General features: G+C 45.9%; 1 protein-coding gene across 3 annotated transcripts in view; it reads left to right on the plus strand.

Moving 5' to 3' along the window:
• Window positions 1–21,702, plus strand: part of Camk1d (calcium/calmodulin dependent protein kinase ID) — a 398,518-nt gene that overhangs the window by 356,407 nt on the left and 20,409 nt on the right. For all 3 annotated transcript variants that reach the window (XM_052156575.1, XM_052156574.1, XM_052156573.1), the window contains exon 6: window positions 6,111–6,186. In XM_052156575.1, the coding sequence (XP_052012535.1) occupies window positions 6,111–6,186 (76 nt within the window). The remainder of the gene's footprint in view (window positions 1–6,110; window positions 6,187–21,702) is intronic.

A 21,702-nucleotide genomic window follows, 5' to 3' on the forward strand; every position in this document is an offset into this window, starting at 1 on the left:
GGGAGCACATCACCTCCAATGTGAAGTTGAACTGGGTGACAGTGATGGCACCTTTGTTACCCTCCTAGCAGGAACTGCTTTTGGGTATGTCCTAGAATGCTAAAGAAAGGGAGAAATTGCTATTCTTTGCAAAATCAGATCCTGTGTCCCAACCTGCACAGGACAGCCAATCTCTGTTTTCTACTTAGATATGTCTTTTTCCCTGACTCCCTTTCAAGAAGAAAAATCTACAATTAAATTATGTTAAAAACAAGACGAAAGGCCCATGAAATTCTCTTTTATTCTTCCCCCCATCTCTGGGGCCTCACCCTTACCAGGAACACATTCCCCAAGTCAATCTTAAATAGCTTGGTGTATAGACGCTATCGCCCACAGAGTGGAATTTTCCGTGTGTGGGTTGATTGCATCTTGCAGTAATAACTCCCTTCGTGCTAAATTCTAGACATACTGTTTTCTCTGAAGCCTGGGGGAAGCATGGACATCCAGAGGGCTCTGTCTGTGGAGAACTCTGGCAGCTTGTGGGATGCTGTGGTGTCTTGCTGAGGCTACACGCTTCGCAGAAAGATGAGCTCTGACTTACTGTTCTAAGCCAAGTAAGTTTCTGTAAGGATGAGAGAAGAAAGGTAAATGAACAGGACCTAAACCTAATGAAGGAGGAAGTTCTGAGCTATTATCTCATAAAGTAACACCCTTCTCCTGATAAAGTGAAGCCAAGTAGTTCTGAAATGTCTTTGGGGGAAGAATTGTGATTGGGATTTAAAGTGAATAAAAAAATTATTGAAAGAAAGAAAGGAGAAGAGGAGGAAGAATAGCCTGAGTGGCGGACACACTCCTGTCAGAAAGCATTCGATCCTAGAGTGGATCTTGCTTTCACTCAGTGTACATATTTCCTAATGAACAGTACCTAAAGTCCACTGAGGTTTTTCTTGTACTTTTCCTTTCTCCACTCCCTCCCTTCTTTCTTTTCTCTCTCTTCTTCCTTCTCCTTCACCCCTCTCTCCCTCCCTTTTCCATCCACCATTGGATGTACCCACTGAACATTCCTGAGGTGGTAAATCTCTGTATAACCCTTTTGTGTGGAATGTGAAGAATTGTCTCGAAAGAATGATGGTTTGTGTGGTGACTAAGCTGGGTTTCACTTGAAGTAGGCTGCGCCCACCCCAGAATGAAAACGGCCTGGCTGCTCTGTGACTGTGTCTCCAGCAGCATGCGCTGTGGATGTGACAGGGAGGGGGGACATCTGACACTGTGGAGTCTGTGACTGATGTGTTGGAGGATTTGGGGGAGGGGCTTGAAGGACCCACCTGTGTATCACTCACATAGATTTCCCACTGCACAGCCCCTACCTTGTCTCCCTATGTATAACATGCTGGCTGTGACTGAGCCAGTCAGAGAACTGGATCTACCAGGTTTAAGTTCTTCTCAGTACCTTCCAGTGACTACAGTGTTCTCCACTGGAGGTATCGCCATCAAGGCTGTGCCAAAAGAACAGGTTTTTTCCTGCTCTGCTAGTGATTAGCCAGGGGCCTAGGTCGCTATTCCCTTTGCCATAACTCCACTTGGGTGAATTGGATTGAAACAGCACTCCGAAAAGTGTTTAGTGTACATCAGTGCCTGGACTTCCCACCACAGGTAAACTCTGCTGCATGCTTTAGAAGAGAATGTTTCTCCTTGAGAGTAAAACCCCTTGGCATCCTAAGGCACATGACGCCTGGACAGCAGCGTGTCTCACAGGGTGCTGTTTCCTAAGTCCACGGAAGCTGCTCTGCTTACCATTGACCTAGAATCTCATTTGTCGTCGTCCCCAAGGCTGCCAACTGGAGGCTGTGGATTTATCTCCTTTTTAAAGAGAACTATAGAAGAGTTTCACCCATTGGTATGAGACAGATACCACAATGCTAAGGCATTTGAGTGGTCATTGCCATGAAAGCTGGCCTCAGAAAAGACCAGAGTAAGTGCTCAGCTCCCCCAGCTGCTGCCCAGGTCAAAGAGATATGGAAAGACGGAAAGGGGCAAGCGGATTCAGGAAAACAAACAAAAAGCAGAAGAGGAGAACCTGAGAAGCTCTCTGAGCTGGCTTTTGGAGTTTCTAGGATTTGATCCTCATGTCAACCTGCCGAGACAGAGAGAGAGAGAGACAGACTGACAGACAGAGACAGACAGAGACAGACAGAGACAGACAGAGACAGAGAAGCAGACACAGAGATACAGAGGTTGTATTGTGTGCGTGCATGCGTGCGTGCATGTACACATGTGTGTGTGTTAGTTACTGGGGATTAAACAGAGGGCTTCACACACTCATCCCTGCCCCTGACATTTTGTTTTCCAAGAATGTCTGTAGAAGGAAAGGAAAGTATTGAAAGGTTGCGGCCGAGCAAGAGCACCGTTCTGAGGCACCTGCAGCTGCAGCAGCTGCAGCGCTCACATTGCTAGTGAGGTGAGATCTTGGAACTGCAGGGAATGGCGCTGGCCATCAGCTTTGCTTCCTGGTCTTATGTTTTGTTTCTTTGTTTTTTATCTTACTTGGTTTTTAGTATTCTGGCCTTGTGCTTTGGAAACAAAGTCTTACTTTGTAGCCCATGCTGGCCAAGCACTCTCTGTGTCGTTCAGGCTAGCCTCAGACTCACAGCAGTCCTCATCAGCCCTTGGACAGCAGCCACCTTGTCGGACATTTTATGTCGTATTTCACATCCTGCATGACTTCCCAGGCCACTAAGAACTTCACCAGAAGGAAAATGGCTTATACCCTACAAGTTTATTAAAAATTACTTGTATTTTGTTATCAGTATAGCTTAAATAAGGATATATAAGGATATACACACACATATATATGTGTGTGTGTGTGTGTGTATATATATACACACACACACATATATATATACATACACAGATACATACATATATAATATAATCTTATGTATTTTATATATTATAATTTACATTTATAATATAATTATATATTATATATAATATATAACAATACATATAATTTTGTATATTAACTATATATTATATAACATATGCTATATATTATATACTAACTATATAATATATATAACTATAATACTAAATATATAATTCTGTTATATATAATTTTATGTGTATATATTATATATGTGTATATATTGTGTATATATACATATATATGTACACACACACACACACACACACACATATATATATATATATATAGCTTGAGGAAGGACAGCCCAGGTTGTCCTCTGGCCTCCACGTATGTGCACATGCACACACACAAATCTGAACATGTCAGGTGAAGTTTTGAACTCTCTGCAGTGCCTCGGCAGCCTCCTGCAATGTTAGTGGCTTTCCTAGTCAAGGTGAATTATGGGGTTAGGTGGCACATTCCTGTTTTTACAAGTTGAGGGCTTGGAGGTGGGTTCTGTTCTTTTAGAGCCGCCCTCCTCCCACAGTCATGGGGGGAGGGTTAGAGCCAGGTGAGTGCTCCCTCAGAGAGATGCAGCTTTGCAGGATGGGGTCCCTTCTCTGCACTGTACATCTGGGCCCGGGCATGGGTCCAGGCTTCACTCGGATACTATGTAAGCAGCCGGCGTAGATTCTGACAGCTTCCTTCTCTGTGACTCTTCCCTCTGTGTCTGTCACCACTGGGCACCTGCTGCAGTGCAGGCAGGTCTGTGCTGTCACGCTGGCACTAATTCCCTGGTCTCTATGCTATTTGACACCTGGGTCAGTGGTATGGTGGCCTGGCTGGCTAGTCATCTTGCTAAGGAGCCCTGGGGATCTGTGCAGTGGCCAAGGGCCACTGTCTCCCCACCTCGAGTCTGTTCCTGACACCTGGGTGGTCATCAGATGGTGCGGGTGCCTCTGCTGCCTCTCATAAGGTTTTCATCAGGCCCTAGTGTGTCCCTGCAGACAGTCACCAAGCGCCATCTGCACTGGTGTAACCATTCAGACCAGACTGTCAGCCTCCTAAATCAAAAGGACATTTACTGTGCTATGCGACTCCCCTTTGTGGCTTCTCACAAGCAGAGGAAGCTGAGAACTATCCTCTTAGCAGTGAGTGGGGAAGGTGGGCCTGTCGGGCACTGGGCTCCTGCCTCTCCAGGTGAAGGCTCTCTCCACCCCACCCCACCCCCACCCCTCCCTTCTTCACAGGTCTATACGCCTTTCAGCTAATGAAGGCCAGTGTACAGTGTAGCAGAGAAAAGACAGACATGCAAATGCATTTCTGTTGTATGTTTTTTTTTAAATTCTGATAAGAGATTTGATGGAATCTAGGACTGAAATGTAAAATGAGATTTAAGGTAATTGTCAAGAAGAGTTTGCATACCTTCCTATCCTTTTAAATGTGTGTTTTCACATGCATATGTATGTGTACACACAAGTCTGTGCTAATGTATGTGTGGGAGTGGGTGGATGCGTGTGTACCTTTGTGTGTGGAGCCCTTGTCTGTCATTACTCAGCCACTGTCCACTCTGGCTTATTTGAAACTGTGTCTTGCACTGGCCTGGAACTCAGCAAGTAGGCCAGGCTGCCCGTTCAGCACCCCCCAGATAGTCATCTGCCTCTACCTCGCCACCCCCTGTCAGCACTGTGAGTGCACAAACACTTCCACGCCAAGAGTGTTTTATGTGGGTCCTGGATTTCATACCCAGGCCCTCCTGCTTGCAAGGCAATCACTTTCCAGCCTCGGCCTTCCTGTTCTTCCTCTGGGAGATATTTATCTTCAAGAGAATGAAAGGAAGACTTCCACGGTGGATTTTCTGGACTTTTCTTAGAGACTGAAGACATTCCCACTCTGACAAACAGTGTGGTTTGACAGGAAGATTCAGAGGGAGGGTCGGATTGGCCCGCTTCTCCGTGTCTGGCTGTGAACTTGGGACAGATCACTTCTGTGAAGCTCAGTTTCCTGGCCTTGCTCTCTGAGCTCAGGTGCAGCCCACACTGCAGGGGACACTTAGGGACTGCCTGCAGTACATGTTGCACTTGGTGAGATTAGGTCCCTTTGAGCAGAAGAGGCCATTTTCTGGCTGGATTGCTTTAACAATTGGCACAACCTCTCAGTGCCCTTGCGTCTTCCCTTACCATTTTGGCATAACGAATGTCATGATGATAGTAGTGTTTCCCCAAGGATGTTGTGGTAAGTGAGTCCTCCAAATCCCATAGAACACACACTTCTAGGCATAGCGAGGGCTATGTTAATAATTCTGTTTTTACTTTTTCTGTCTTTGTAATTATTCTGTAACTTGTGTACTAAAGATGTCTCAAGCAGATATGTCTCATGTGGAGAGGAGATTTCCCTTGTTAGTGATATCCACTGCCTCATACGTGTTCACCCACCGAGTGCCAACTGAACCAGATGCTGTGGGTCACAGATACCAGGTGCCACACCTGGGCCTGAAGCTTGGTCCCAAGGCTAGGAACATGGGGGTCATGACTGGTACAAAATGAACCCACACCCCTGGGAGCAATGATGCTTGATGGAATAATGGTTCAGAGATGAAGTGAGGTTAAGGGGCAGTCCCCCTCCTGTGTCAGGGAGTAGGTGGACGTGCCGATAGACAGGTCATCTGAAAACAAGCAGATCCCTGTTCTCTCTGCTGTGCTGTAGGCTCTAGAGAGGCACAGGAAGGACTTGTCACCCTTGTCCCCATGGCACCTCACAAAATCCTACAGGAGCCAGAGATGCTGTCCTGAGTCAATTTGGAGGTACAGTTCACACTCCACACCCTAATTATGTCATTTTCACAGAAGCGTTAATGAATCTGTGGTTATTAGCACAGAACATTTGTTGATCAACTAACTGATGGATGATTATTTCTAGACACACACACACACACACACACACACACACCTCTATCATTTGTTATTATCTATTTAAATATCTTTGGAACTTGGGGTCTTTTCAACTTGAACCCAGGACTTTGTACAGGCTGAGCATTCTATCACAGATATTTTAGGTTCCTTAGCGCCCCCCCCCACCCCGCCCAGTTTTTAGACTCATGGGTGGCTCAAACTCTGGACAGCCAACACAGAAAGATAAAAATCAGAAAATGAAAAGTCCAGGTAAGTTTCTTTGGCCTCCGGCATCTAACTCATCAGGGTTGTGAATCTTCTTTCTCTGTCCACAGCTCCAGAAGTTCTCGCCCAGAAACCATACAGCAAGGCTGTCGACTGCTGGTCCATCGGGGTGATCGCCTATATCTTGTAAGTATTGCTCACCTCTGTGGCTCCCCTCCACCTCCACGTATTTGACTGTGGCAAAATATGTATAACAGAGATTTTTATCGTCTTGGGAGTATTAAGTCCGTCCGCAGCAGTACCACCACGGCCTGTTTCATCTCTGGCTGAGTCTGTTTGCAAACAGCAGACAGCAGCTCCCCTGCACTCCCCCTCAGCCCCTGGGACCCTCCGTTCTACCGTCTGTCTTTGTGAACCTGGCTGTCCTGGGGGCCTCAGAGAAGTGGAATCACACATCCATTCTTCCTTGGTGATAAGCTTATTCACTTACGGGTCCTCAGAGTTCATCTGTGTAGAACCATAGCCAGAATTCCCTTCCTTTCAGGGACAGCACCCACCCTAAGTTCATCTTCTCATCCATCCATGGACAATTGAGTTGCTGCCACCTTTAGACTTTTGTGCATAATGGTGCTATGGCCGTGGATGTATGAGTCTAAAAATGGAACTGATATTTATATTATATGATAAAAATTCTTTGTCTAACTTTGAGAAGCCAAATGTACATAGCAAGGCGCCACTTTAGGGATACATTCCTAGCAGTCCTGATCAATATTCACACCAGTCTTACACCTTAAAAAGGGTATATCCAGGGATGGAAGCACCCACCTTTAATCTCAACACTTGGAAGGTAGAGAGAGGCAAGCAGACCTCTGTGGGTCTGAAGCCAGTGTAATCTTCACAATGAGTTTAAAGACAGCCAGGCCTATAGAGAGAGATCCTGTTTCAACAGCAAAATCAACAACAAAAGTAATTTGAAAATGAAATAGCAGTTTGCTTTTGATTTTGGTTTTCCTTTCCCTATTAGCTAATAAGAGAATCTTCTCATGTGTCGCCGTGGCTTTGGAGGGAGTGGGTTGAAAAGCCACTGTGAAAACACTAACACGTCTCCCAAGGAGATCACATTTAGGAGAAAGTGGATGGAAGTCAAAGCGCACGGCTGGAAGGCCTCATTTCCTGCGGGAGGCCTTCCCTCCCTGATCCAGGAAATGTCATCTACCCCATACCCTCCTTGCAGATACTTCAGGATCAGTCCTTCTGCTCTGTATCCTTAGGTTTTGTTTTGCCTAAGCCTACTCTAAATCCATTTTTAATTGCAGTGGTATCTGCAAATATTTATTATATGATAGGCTTTTATAGCAGGTTTAGCCCAACTCGCTTCCATAATTGCTAGGAAATGAAGTTCCTCTCCTGAGTATCCCCAAAGAAGGGGATTTTCTCTACCAAACAAACATCCCTGGCCAAAGACTAGAAGGGACTTTGATTGGAGACGCGTCTGGTAGCACATCTGTCCTTGGGGCCACTTGGCCCCGTTACCAAGGAAGCAAATAATCTCTCTGCAGCAGCATTCAGTAGAGTTAGTTTGTGCAGTCCAGTGTGGATTTGGGTGATAGCTTCTGTGGGTTCACGCCATTGCAGGGGAGTTTGGCCCACTGTAATATCCCTCGTAGGGTTCTCCTTCATGCGCGTGCTAAGACTAAGATAGTGTACTTATGTATGTCTTTATTTTCTAAGCATATCAAACATAGGTATGGCTTAACTGAAAAGTGTTCCCTACAGACTCTTAGGGTGCTGACTGGTGGTACTATTTTAGGACATTCTAGAGCTCTAGGAGGTAGAACTTAACTGAGGGATGTAGGTCATTGGAAGTATGTCCTTGATAACTCCCTTACCCTAGCACCATTTCCATCTCCCTCTCTCTCTCTACCCAACTACATTGAACTGAAAAGGTAAAATCCTTCCATTTAAGTTGTGTCTGTCAGGTATATTAGTCACAGATACACAAAGTTACTAATCCTGCATCTTCTGCACTCGTATCTTGCTTTAGGGGATATAGACTCTTGAGAATCTAAATAACAGTTGTAAAACCAGTCCCCTAATAAAACCACACACATACAATTAGACCTGGTCCTGGGTCAGGCCAGGGCTAAGGGCACAAACAGTTACAAGTAAACAACACAGTGTTATTCAACATGGCTACATAACTCTGCAGCTACAGTCCTCCTCAGAGGTCCTGACTCTCCCAGCTTGACTGGAAAGGTCAAAAAGTAAATGAAAGACTAGCCCTCTCCCGCCAGTATTTGAAGCTGAACTTGGTGGTCGTCGGCAAGGGTCTTCCCTGGGACTGTACTCACTTTGGGTTTGTGGGTATCCATTTTTTTCTTTGATATCTTGACATAGAAAGGGACATTAGCAGTTTCAGAGGATGACTATTGATTAGTATTCCTTAGAATTATTAGGTAAGGAGCTAGAGAAATGGCTCAGCAGTCAGGAGCACTTGTTGCTCTTGCAGAGGACTGGAGTTTGGTTTTTAGCAACCATGATATGCAGCTTACCACAGCTTCTAGCTCCAGTTCTAGGGAATCTGACCCCACTTTGGCCTCTGTAGCATCCGCAACACCCCCTCCCCCCCACACACATACATACAACAATAACTCTTTGGCATTATTGAATAAGCAACTGTGAGTAGGTAAAGACACCTTAGTGATCCAGCTACTATAACAAGGCACAACAGAGTAAACAACACCCAGTATCGATGCATGTAGTGCTGTAGACAACAAAGGCCAGTGAAGTCCCTGGTCAGCCTCTTCTTCTTCTTGCTTCCTTCTCCCTTTCTTGGTATGTCCTCCCATAGCTAGGAGAGCACATAGAGGCAAGCTCTCTGGTATCTTTCCTAAACCAGCCATTAGCAAAGACAATGGGATTATCTTGCTTGGCAAGTCAACCTGGAGGTATTGTAGAAGAGAGAAATTTTCCAAGTAAAATCACAGTGCTACTAGAGGAGAAGGCTATGTAAGGAATAGACTGGCAATAGGCACATGCCCTGAGCCACAGTTCATATTAGACATGGAAGACATATTAGAATATCTTAACATGGTTACAGATACCATGTAGAGCTTTGAAGTGTTCCAGGGTGTGGATATGACATGTATCTGGGTATATCTGAACAGTGGGGTATCTAGGCTCTTCCAATAATAGGACACAATGTGTTACTTCAAGTTGGTCTAATGGAAGACATACCATATTTCCTGACTTCTACTTAATAAGAACTTGACAAGTTCATGCTTGGTGGTTTTCTCTTGGTACCACTCACTTCCCCCAGAAAACACCCTCAAGTTGATTTCATGACTATGTCAGATTCCAAGATGTAGGCAAGGACTCCCTTTCTGCTTGGCGATAGCCAGAGCTCTGATTAGCCCAAGCACAGAATACATCAACTTTGGGCATTTTAGTTATATCTGTAACGTGTTTAGATGTCAGCCAGATGTCAGTAGCATACTCTTGTGATGTCAGCATTTGGGGAACAGAGGCAGGGGAATTGGGAGTTTGGGGCTTCCCTGAGATACTTAGAAAGTTTTAGACCAGTCTTTACTACTATCTAAAAATTATCTGGGCATAATTTTCTATGTAACATGATTATATATAGAAAAATGCTAACTTTGGACTTAATGTTAGTGCTATTTTAACCCACTCTTGAGCCCAACTTGTCTCGCTGTGTACATCACTAGTACTAGGGTACAGTCACCTAGCCTTTGTCATCTTTAGATCTCTAGCACCAGGGTCAGTTCCTAGACAGAGAAAGCACTACAGGAATGATGGTCATTGGCCTAATGAAAACACACTACAGGCTGCTGGTCTCATGCGCTCTGCCAGCTATTGGAGTTCATGGAATGAAGCGGTTGTTGAGGACAGAGATATTGAGTAGTGGGAAGGGATGCACCATGCAAGGTCTATGTAGAAGACTGGAGAAGACTGAGAAGGAAAGACAGAGCATCTGAACAAGGGAGAGGATTCGTACCAAAATGAACATGTATCATCTGTGTACCCATCACACACACACAAAAAATGCACTCAAATAAAACTCATGGATCTCACTCTCAGACTCTTGCAACTCCAGCGTTCATGTTGATCCACCATGTATAGCCGTCCATCCAGCCACTGTCTGGAGAGTACACCCAGCTATGCAGCAACTGAGACCAACAAGCACACTGCAGAAAACGAGCTTCCTCACCAAGACCCCCTATTCTTCTCCCTTAGAGTGGAAAAGAAGCTAGCTTCTTCCAATTTCTGGAACACTGCCCTATTATTTTAAATCGACCAGCCTGTCACACTGAGATATTAGATTACAGAAAAAAAAAATGGCCGAGACAGACCACATCACCACATTTTCTTCTCTCTGCACAGCACATAAACATCGCTCATTTTGCCGGTGCAGATGCTTGTTAAATTGCCTCTCTCTGGGTCTCCTCCCTCATTCCTCTGTTATCCATCATGCGGAAGGAGAAATTGTTTTTCTGTCAAGGCTCTTCATCGATTCTAAGCACACTCGACGGGTTCCGATCCTACACGGGACTTTGCTCTGACACAGGATTTACTCGAAACGCTTTGTCCTCGGAGCTGAAGCTGCTGAGAAAGATAAGCTAGTGTATGCTGGTGCCCAGGGAGGTGGGCTTCACCAAGCCAAGGTAGGACAAATGCTAAGGAGACAATCTTTCCCTTCCCAAGATGTGCATGAACATCTCGTGGCGCAAACTCTCCCTTCAAGGAGATTGATGACTGTTTCCCTAAATTATGCTCAGAGATTCATCATGCTGCAGAGGCACACACTGGATTTCTGCTGAGATGAAAACTGAGAAATATCCTAGAGACATTCACACCCACCCACCCACCCCCAAACTGAAGAAGGCAGGTAGATTAAAGGCAATGAAAACAACGTCAACAGGCTCAGCCAGACTTGGCCGTGACTTCTGACCTGTCTGTCTTCTTAGAAGACAGATGTGGGCAAAACTGTAGCAATCCCCTTGCTTTTTCAAGGGCCTCCCATTCTTTTCCCTTCTTCAAACTAGGTCACATAAATATTGATGTGCCCACATATGTGTGTACAACTTAATTATCTCTTAAGAATGGAGCAAAGAATGCTTCGTTTGCATTCAGGTAGGTCCGTTTCCTCACCCGAAGGCTGATTCTAGCCAAGACAGTCCCAGCAGTTGACATCTGGCTCTTTATGGAATGCTTCTGTTCCAGGGAAAGAACCAGAGACCGGGCGTCTAAGGCTGAGATTGCAGCATAATCGCAGTGCCCCAGCCCAGGGTGCAGTGTTGCAATGGTGATCCTCACTCTTGGTACCAGGCAGGCTCATAAACATAAGAACACCTGCTGCTGTTGCCATCCGGGCAGTGCCCATTGTATAACACCCTGAACTGTGATCAGGAGGGCCCTTTCCATCTTTCAGGCCACCCTTGACACCGCCATCTATATTATGTCTAGAGAAATGTAGAACTAAATTAGGCTGTAAGTTAGTAAAGGCCTATAATCCTGACCACTAGGGAGACGGGGCAGGAGCACTGCAGGTTCAATGACAGCATGAGTAACTTAGAACCTGTTTGCTCTGGGGTGCACCCAGGCGGGTCCCAGTTAGACCACTGATTGAGGCAGCAGTGGTAGACTCACCTGTGAGCCTGGGTGTGTCAGAACTCCTCGGGGGTCAAGCTGTCTCTGGGTGTGATTGGGGTAGGGAGGGCTGGAGTACAGGGTCCACATCTGGGCATAGGTAGAAGCTGTCTGAAAAGCAAAAGCCTTTAAAGGGCTGAGGCTAACTTCCTGTTGGGACAGTGAGGACCTAGGTTTATGTGAGGACCTAGATTTGGTCCCCAATACAAAAGAAGGAAGGAAGGGAATGAAGGAGCGGGGAGAAGAAAGACAGGAAGGAAGAGGAAGGGGAAGGGAAGAAAGAAATTCTATCTCCAAGGAAAGGCATCAGAGACTCACAACCCACGTGCATGGAATCACATTTAATAGAGGATCAGAATGGACTATTAAAAAGTAAGTGTCGGTATACTGAATCACAATAAGACCCATGGCCTACCCCGCAAGGTCATAGGGCATGCGTAGCAACAAATAAGCAGGCTCCCTCACCTAGGAATGATCCACAAGAAACAAACTAAAGCCAAGAGCTCTCTGTGTAGAGTTCAGGACAGTGGCGATGGGCAGCCGTGGATGTGTTTGTAGAACCCGTGGGTCTGCAGGTGACCCTTCTCAGTCAAGAGAAACATGACCAGCATGTGGCGCTCGCTCTTATTGGGTCTGGGTGGCCTGAACTGACCCGTTCATTCCTGCCCTCCCTTCTCTTGCTTTAAAGATCAGTAACAATCGCCTGGGTCCTCCTCCTGTCATTTTGGCATTGATCGTTTTGGTTCATCAGGCAACGCTTGTTTAAAACAATTCCTGAGTTTGCTTTGGCTTGGTTTATTGGTGGCATCTTGGTGTGCCTGAGTTCCGAGGACTGGCAGAAAGGCTGCATGGCTCCTCTCCGACCTTTGTAAGAAGCGGGTCCTGTATAGTGTGCTAAGTGCTGTCTGGGGCTTGGGAGTCCCAGTAGCTCTTGTCTCAGCTGCAAGTCCTGCTTGGTCAGACTCGATCTCTGTGAGCATGGAAAGCCCTCTTCCTCTCCTCCACTCAGGGCAGGGACCAGACTAGTCTCCTATGCCAGATGGTTTAGCCCTCAAAATATTCTGACTTCAGGCAGTTGGCGCAGGGCATGCAAAGCAGCAAGGAGAACATGCTGTGGCCATGCATTTGAGGTCCAGAGGCTATACATTTTAGATGACAATGGATGCAACTCCCTGTCAGTGACTGGGCAGAGTAGTCCCTGCCGTTATCCATAGACCCCCGTGCTAGAGAGCATACCAAGGATGGAGGAGATGGCAGAGAATATCAGGCATCTGTCATTTCTAAACCTAAATGCACAGCTTTAGGTCAGAGGGAAGAGCATTTACTTCCTCTGCTCGCTTATTATTGTCTAGAAACTGTCATGTGTGTAGCAGCTAAAGGCTTGGGGAAATTTAGCCTGGGGAATGAAGAGCAAGAGGATTGACAGGCATTCACTTTCCTAACATTGAGTGAGCCTGAAACACATCAGGCAATATGATGGGGTGCAGAGAGATGGCTCTGTTCCTGCTCTGGCCCTGGAGGCACTTGCTGCCCCCTGGAGGCAACAGAGAGCAGACATAAATTGCAATCTAGGCTTGCTGGCTGTCATGAGGTGGGAGGCCAGTGCTGCAGTGCATCCTGGGATTCAACCTGGAAAGGCCTGAGGCTGCTTCGCAAGATAGGCAACAGCCACCTGGCATTGGAAACTCAGTAGAGGATATGCCAGGAAGGAGCCATTCTGAGCTCTGTCTTTAGATAGGGCCTCTAAAACCACATAGATTGATGGTTTATTCCCTCAAGATCCAGTATTCTAAGAATCTGATGGAATGGTATGTTGGTGTACACCAGCTATTCCAGTACTTGGAATGTAGAGGTAGGAGGGTTACAACCTTGATGTCAGCCTCAGCTACATCCTAAGGTCCTTTCTCAACTGCAGCCTACTCTGTCACATGCTTGAGAAAATGGAGATGGCTTCCTGTGTTTGAAAAAGGATGTATCATTCAATTATGAACATAATTTTAGAAACACAGTTTGAAAGAGTTGAGATAGCTTCCAACTATAGAGATCTAAAACTTGAAGATGGTAGGGAGAATATACTCCCCTCAGACTGGGGGAGATATAGAGAAAGAGAGGAGAGGGGAGGGGAGGGGAGGGAGGGGAGGGGAGAGGAGAAATGGAGGAAGGAGGAAGGAAGTGGAATATCAGAAGGAATCTCACCCATCTAGACACTGGGCTCTAGTTTGGAATTCCTCCCAGGCTGCAGCCTCCTTGGTTGGTACTGGAAGTTAATCACCTCCACACTGGATGTCTGCATCCCTTGGTGCTTGGATCTGAAATATGTTTCTTGTGAGGACTAATTTTCAGTGGCAGAAGTTGCCCCGCACCCCCTAACTGTTCCTGCTGTGGGAAGCTCTTCTTGGTCCTCTCTGTCTGGGTTAAGCCTGTCTCTCAGCTAGCATGAGTAGTGTTTGGCTGGTCTCGAGGGGTCTCCAGGCCTCTTTGATAATTTTCTCGACTTCCTCAAGATGGTGTCCATGTGACTAATAGAAGACTCAAAAAGTGGGCCACAGATGGGTTAAGATGCTCAGAGCAATTGCTCTTCCTGTCCTCCTTACGTCCCCAAGTCCTGATCTTCAGTTCCAGCTGTCTGCCTTCTGGAATGTCCTTCCCTTTTCCTTTTCTGCCCAGAATCTTTCTCTGATCCCTGCTTCCCCGTTCTCAACTCTCAAATCATTATTCAAGGAGCATGTTGACCAGCGCGTTCTCACCGGAAGCACGGGGTCTTTGCACATGGCTTTACTGTGTGAGCCTTCCCTACTTTCTCCCATCTTCTCTTTTCTCGGTGTCTCGGTGTGAGGGGATGCACATGCTCAAACAGATGCTTACAGAATTGAGATGCATATTTGTGGTTCAAGCCTCATTGACCCGCTAATCTAAACCAGGATGATATATGTGCAACCCTGTTTTGCTCACTAATGGGCACTGGGAATAAGTACCAAAGATTCGTTTGCTTTCTAAAGAGCTTCGTCTTATTTAATTATTACTAGGAATCACCTAGTAACCTCATCTCTGGGTATCTCTCTGTGAGGGTGCTGTGACTGAGAAGGACTTAGCCTCATGGGGGCATCGCCATTCCATGGGCTGAAGCTCCAACTGACTAATGGGAAGAAGCTGAGTCTCAATCTAACCATCCATCTCATGTTCCTGTTGCCCCACCGTGATGGACTGTGCTCTCAAACCAGGAGCCAAAAGGAACCCTTCCTTCTTTCCTTCCTTAAGTTACTCTCATATGGCGTTTTGTCCTGGCAATGAACGAGTTGCTAGTGTGTAACCCTCGAGCTTGGTGCTTGATAAATGGTCAATGGGTGATAGCTCTTGTTACTAATTTCTACCAGACATGTTCAGCATGCTTAATTACTATAGAAAACGACATGATCCATCTGTTACATTGAAGTGAGACTGGATTAGGGGACTGTAGCAAGTAAGACTCAGTCCTGCCTTACTGATTGCTCTATAATGATCACTGTACACAATTTCATCGATCCATATCTCGCTGTAGAACTGGATCAAAATGGCCTTTGCCTTTCTAGGCCAATTCCTCACTTACATACCCAGGTTTTCCCACCAGCTGTGGCCCTGAGACCATCTTCTCTCCAGGACTCAGTTTCCTAGTGGCTTAGAAAAGAGTAGTGAGTTCTGGACCCCAGGATAAAATTCTTTGCCTGTGAAACCAATCATGCTCTAAGCATTTGACTCAAGGTCTCGGGCTGGGAACAGTACCTGTCACCAGTGAATTCTGTCATCAGGGGGGTACTTAGCTTCTGATGGAACTACAGAGGGGGAACTTGAACTTATTGCCAGGCTCTAGGCATATGGGAGCTTAGGTGATATTTGTTGCCGATTCTCCATGTTCATTCCAGTTGCCTTGGAGAAGATCATTTATATACTATTTGCCATTAGGGTGCTTTACCACAACAATGAAATTAAGTAAAGAGAATATTGTGCTCAGAAAAAATATGGTTGAAATTGTCTTTTCTGTACAGTTTTACTCATTTTAAAGTGTTCAACCCTATTTAGGTTGGGGTGCTAGGGTCAAACCCAGGGGGGGCCCATTCATGGTAGATACAAGCATTCTACCCATGACCTATATATACCCCTAGTGATGTCTTATGTCTATTAAAGTGTGTGTTATGATAACATGCACAAGTGTGTATATCTGCATATGTACATGTACACATCAATGTTTCAAATAAAGCATTTTCTGTTTATCAGAGTACAATTGAGAAATGTTGAGTTCTAACATAGGGCAGCAAAGAGCCAGTCATAATGGCACACAACTATAATCACAGCCCTGGGGAGGTTGAAGTACAAGGATCATGAGTTCAAGGCCACAGTGAGGCCCTTTCTCCAAACCCTACAGAAATACCATTTATGATATAGTATCGGGTCTGTCTCCCTCGGGAATTTATCAGCAAAGTGAACATTTAAACTTTGGAACCACAATCATCAAATATGATCTTTCAAAATTTCTTGAGAAGACCCCCAAAAGAGATGAGATTTGAGCTGGCTCTTAAAGAGTGGAACATGTTTAGAGAGGACTGAGCAGGGTAAGGATGGTAGTCGGAGAAAGGTGAAGGTGTTTGAGGAGCCATTCCTCCAACAAGCTTTTACTGAGTTTTGTACCAGGCTGTTCAGCATTGCAAAAATGAGTGTGGTATGTGATGCCTTTGGGGAGCACAGAGTCTCACAGATGGTGAGTCCCAGGTACAAACCAAGACAGGAGCTACAGCAGAAGAGTATGGTGTGGCAGGGGTGGGGACAGGAAAGACATCAAGGGACACACACTCAGAGCTTTGCCACTGAGCAGGTCAGTCTTGAAGACTAGAGAGAACAAAAGCATTCCCAGCACAGAGAATGAGGTAGACAAAAGAATGTTCTAGAATAAGGTCAAAATGTAGCTTCTCTGGACCAGCTCTAAACTAACCTTTCATGTCCAGTTTTCATGCTTCGTGTTCTGGATGAATTTAATGTGACCATCTGTTCCCCTGTCCCCAACTATAACGTAATACCATATCAGTAGGCACTCCAGCCATTTTGTTCCATGCCTGGGAATAGTTGGTACTCAGTGAGCCTTTGGTGATGGCCAGAGGAGTGTCTGACCAACAGTTCTGTGTCTTCTGACCCCGCAGGAGCCTGTGCTGAGACAAAGTAGATGTGATACAGTAGAGGGAGCCAGTGGGCGGGGGTGGCCACAGCCTGTATTCACTGTGGGTCAGAAGGCAGAAAAGGGGGTGAGCTAACACAGCAAATGGAGAACACGTCAATGAAAAGAGATCATTTTTGCTCACGTGAGAGACAAACCCCCCTGCTATTCTTCTTTCTCATCCCTGCAGCCTTTCTACTTATGAGGTAATTTGAATTCTAGTATCCAAATATGTGCATGCTATGGACGCCAAGCAATCAGAAAATGGGGATCAGAAGTGGAAGTAACGAGGCTAGGGACAGGATGTGAGACCTGCTTCCTACAGTCACCTCCTACATGCCCATTCAGCTACAAATTCCTCAATTGATGAACCCGATGATGAAGCTAACTCCTTAATGATCCACCCACCTGTCTATGGAGCCACCATCTAAGGAACAAGCCTTCAGCATAGGACCCTCTTGGGGACTATATTGATCTTGTCGATATGGCCAAATAGCTGACAAGAAGCCATTAAAGGAGGGTGGCTGTGCTTGGCTTACAATTTGGAGAAGGTATTGGTGACAGGGGAGTGAGTAGCTAGTCATATTATATCTCAGTCAGGAAGCAAATTTCCAGAGAGGAAATACAGACTATAAAACTTCAAGACCCAACCCCAGTGGGCCTCTTCCCTCAATGAAGCTCTATCCCCTAAAGGTACCAGAGCTTTCCAACAGCACCACCAGCTGGGAGCCAACTGTTCAAACATGCACCTCTGGGGGACAATTTATATTCAGATCACTACAGGGAGACATTGTTATACTCAACACACACACAATCTGCAAAACTTTGTCGTTCCCTGAAATATCAGGAGAGAAGCTGTCACATAAAATGTTTGTACCACAAGAATGTAAAGTACATTTTTAAAAAATTTAAGCTCCTCCCTACATCAGGTTAGCATCAGGCATGGCTGGTTCTGTTCCCCCACCACTTCTGATCCCCGCTTCTTTCTGTCCTCTCAGTAGCCATCTCTGGTATCAAAAGCTATATAGAGCAACAGAGACCCTAAAGTACATAATTCAAGGTATATAAGAGGTCATCCAAAACACAGGTGGGCTGTGGAAACAAAGGGACAGAGAAGTAGCCACTGGCCATGTCTCGGACACCCCACTGGCAGGCATTCTCTTTTCCAGGTATGGAGATCCATGACCAAGAATAAACATTCCAAAGAACATAACTTAATGTAGGATAATGACCACGTTGAGCTCATGGCTATCTTGATGGGAGCGCGTATGTTATTATAGCATTTCAGTTTCCAAGAAAAACCTTCTCGCTGCCAGATCAGCCACAGCTAGCCACTCACTGCTGATTTTCACATTCATTTATATGAACATCCTTCCCCATGGAAAACTTTCTTAACAGTCAGGGCCTGAGGCCAGGAGTGCCATTTGGAAAGCCTAAACCACGCTCTAGTCTCCACAAAGTCAGACCACTTGTCCTCAGAGGTAGGCTCAAGCAGTAGGTTCTTCTAGCCTGGAGGATTACTGTTCTAGCACCTCCTGCAAGTGGGGTGTCCAGGAAGTGCCCTGTTGGGTAGGTATTTTGAGATCTCCCTGGTTCTTCTGGAATAGGGCAGGGGTAAGCTCTCCTGAATCTTGAACTTCTGTCTAGACAGTCATAGATGCTCCACAGCCAACACAGCAGCCCCTTCTTCCAGATCATGTCTATGTGCCCAAGTGTCTATCTGGCACACCTCCGGCTACACCCTGCCCCAGACCTTGACAATCTAGAAACAAAGAGAAAATCACGCTCTAGATACATGTGGACAGATCAGAGCTGTGCCCAGAGAGGATATGACACCATGGAGCCCTGTCCCCTGTGGCAACTGCTTGTTTTCAGGTCCCTTGCCAGAGAGAAGTAAGATCTTAATCTTACAAGCTCATTCTCAAGGGCATGGCAGAGCCAAGCAAAGGGCAACCCGGACAAAGTGCACAATGTTGCATTAGCCCTGATACAGTAAGTGTTCTACATGCAGGAAGCTGGCCTGCAGCATCTTAGTGAATGTACCCCAGAAGGAGTGAGATGGGGATGGAAAGATAGAGTCACAGTCTAGAGTGCTTCTTCCAGGTGGAAGATGTTGGGTGGAAATAAGCCAACCGACCTACACAGAGAGTTCAAAAGCTGAAGTAAGAGGTTTGGTTCTCAAGTCTTCTCCTTTACTGACGAAGGCCAAGAGGAAAGAACACAGACCCGGAGTCAGAGGGGTTAAGCTTGAGTCCCGGCCTTGTGTTTAAAGCCGGTTCACTTTAAAATGTACGTGCTAGGAGGCTGGAGCGATGGTTCAGTGGTTAAGAGCACTGAGCACTTTTCCAGAGGTCCTGAGTTCAATTCTGAACAACCACATGGTAGCTCACAGCCATCTGTAATGGGATCAGATGCCCTCTTCTGGTGTGTCTAAAGACAGCTACAGTGTACTCATATGAATAAAATAAATAAATCTTTTTATAAAAATGTACGTGCTATTAGGACTGTATTTGGGGATGGTGTGATCTTTGTTACCCTGGACTTTGTTGCTACTGGGCTACAAACACCCCTAGATATAGAGTTGAGGGGAGACATGAGTTGTCAGGACTGGGGCTAGACTTTAATAGAACATTTTCCCAGGAGAAGAAAACCAGCCTTCCTTCTAGGAACGTAAGCCCAAGAGCCAAACTAATGAGGCCTAGGGCAGTAGACACCTGTTCCCAATTCCGTTCCTCCCTCAGAGACCATGCTGTGGTCCTCATCCGCTGGCACCCACTGAGCTATGCAGTGCTGTCCTCCTTCATTCACGATTGTCCCAGACAGCTGTACAAGGGCTGACTGAAGAAATCTGGGAAGAGTGGCAGAGCCCAGGATAGCCTCTGGCATTTGTCCACAGAAGTGCTGGGGTTACCGGCAGGCAGGCTCCTGTGTCCAGCTTTTGGGCAGGTTCCAGAAATTTAAACTTAGGTCACCATGCTTGCGTGACAAGTGCTTATTCCCTGAGGCGTGTCCTCAACTCTCTCTTTCTTAATTTTAACTCAGGCCCCAAGATAGACTCATTTACTCAGAACACCTGCATGAACAGTCCTCTATGCAAAAACAGAGAAAGGAAATAAAGCTAAGACGAAAGGAAATTAGAATATACATTAAGAACATTGGCACGAGAAGAAATCCTTCCTGAAAGTTTTTAGCAAATTTTTCCTTAAAAAGAAAGGCAGACCATAAAGCAAAACACACTTGTTAACAAACAAAAAGCTCACATATCCAATGTGTCAGCTTTTTCCGAGACAAGCTAACATTTTGCTCTGTCGGCTTTTCCTAATGCAAACATTTTATTTTTCCCAAGTCCTCGCTGTGGGAAGCATTTACATATCCATCTCTCTGTGGCCCCAGGGTGTCCCTGGGCAGTGAAGTATGTGCTTGGTGGTTTCCGAGGCGCTGGCTGCTCCATTTGCCTACCACAGCAGATCTTTACAAATGAAATCTTCCAGGCCTCCTGCCTCCACAACACACTTGTGAGTTAGATGATGTAGAATCTTCTCGGCCTTGACAACTGTCATCCCCCATTCAGCCCACTGCAGCTGTGCCCCTTGGATGGACAAATGAAAGAAGGCTGGATCTTTATTGTATTTGTTAGGTACCAACAGCCTAACCCCTACAGACCTACAGTGTATGGATGTCTGCTCGTTCATTCTCATTAAATTGGTCTCTAGGCTGTCGCTATGTTTGGAATAATATTGAACTATGCAGGAAGAAGGGACTTGGCTTCGGGTCAAGCCTCAGTCTGGGGTCAGGCCTCCCACTGTGGCTGCTGCATTCTGGCCCCAGAAGCCAGATCTGCAACATCGAATTTTGTTCTTGGCTGGGCTAGAACCAAGTACTGCTTGCTTCTTCTCTGGGGTCACTTACTGGCTTGATCCCACCCTTTCAGGCCGTATGGTCCCTCCACCCCAGCCCCACATGGGCTCCAGGCAATTCCTGGTCCTTTCCTGAGTGTTCTAACTGATGGAACAAACTGGAAGAGCAGTATCACAGAACCATGTAGCTCAAAACCAAAATATACACGATGTATACACTGGTGTAGAAGCGTTTACTGGTAGTCAAGGTAACATTAGAACTGAGGGCAGGAATGGAAAGAGAAAGCATGACTTTCTAAATTTTAATTTATTGGTATTTTATTTATTATGTTCTCGGTTGCTAAGTATGTGTTCTCCCTCTGCCCTACATGGTCAGTCCCAGAATCCACAGTGTCAATGACTACTGACTTGTGATGGTTGAATTGAATTGATATGATGGCTCTTGCCACAGTTGTCAAATGGCCCTTGGTGTCTCCAGAACTCTGATTTATTGCTAGCAGCATCTTAGTTGGACAATTAAGAAGTTGTCTTGTGAAACAGCCCCAATGGCAGCTTGGCTAGGACATTGTCACTCTACAATGCGGCGACCTGAGCTGCCTCCTGTGGATGACCAATGCTTGCAATGGGCAAAATAGTAGCGTTTCTGGTTCCTATTCTGTGGACCAATAATGCACAGGTCAGGGTGCATTCTAGCAACGTGAGAGCCAGGTTGTAAGACTTCCTCTTCTTCCTTTAGCAATTTCCTACATAGAATGAACCTGGAGGCATCCGGAAATGCCTGTTGACTATGCTTTTTGTTGGTTCCTGTCAGCTGAGGACAGTGTTACAGACATGATTAACAATATCCATAAATGGAATATTGCCTGCTGATCGTCTAGGGGTCGTGGATTCTAGTTAATGCCATGTGAAATGTTACAGAGGGTGGCAAGGTGGTTCAGTGTATAAAAGTGTTTGCTGTGTAAGCCTGGTGGCCTTAGTTCCACCCCTAGAAACCAC

The sequence above is a fragment of the Apodemus sylvaticus genome, chromosome 14 (genome assembly GCF_947179515.1).
Source record: "Apodemus sylvaticus chromosome 14, mApoSyl1.1, whole genome shotgun sequence".
NCBI classification, from domain to species: Eukaryota; Metazoa; Chordata; class Mammalia; order Rodentia; family Muridae; genus Apodemus; species Apodemus sylvaticus.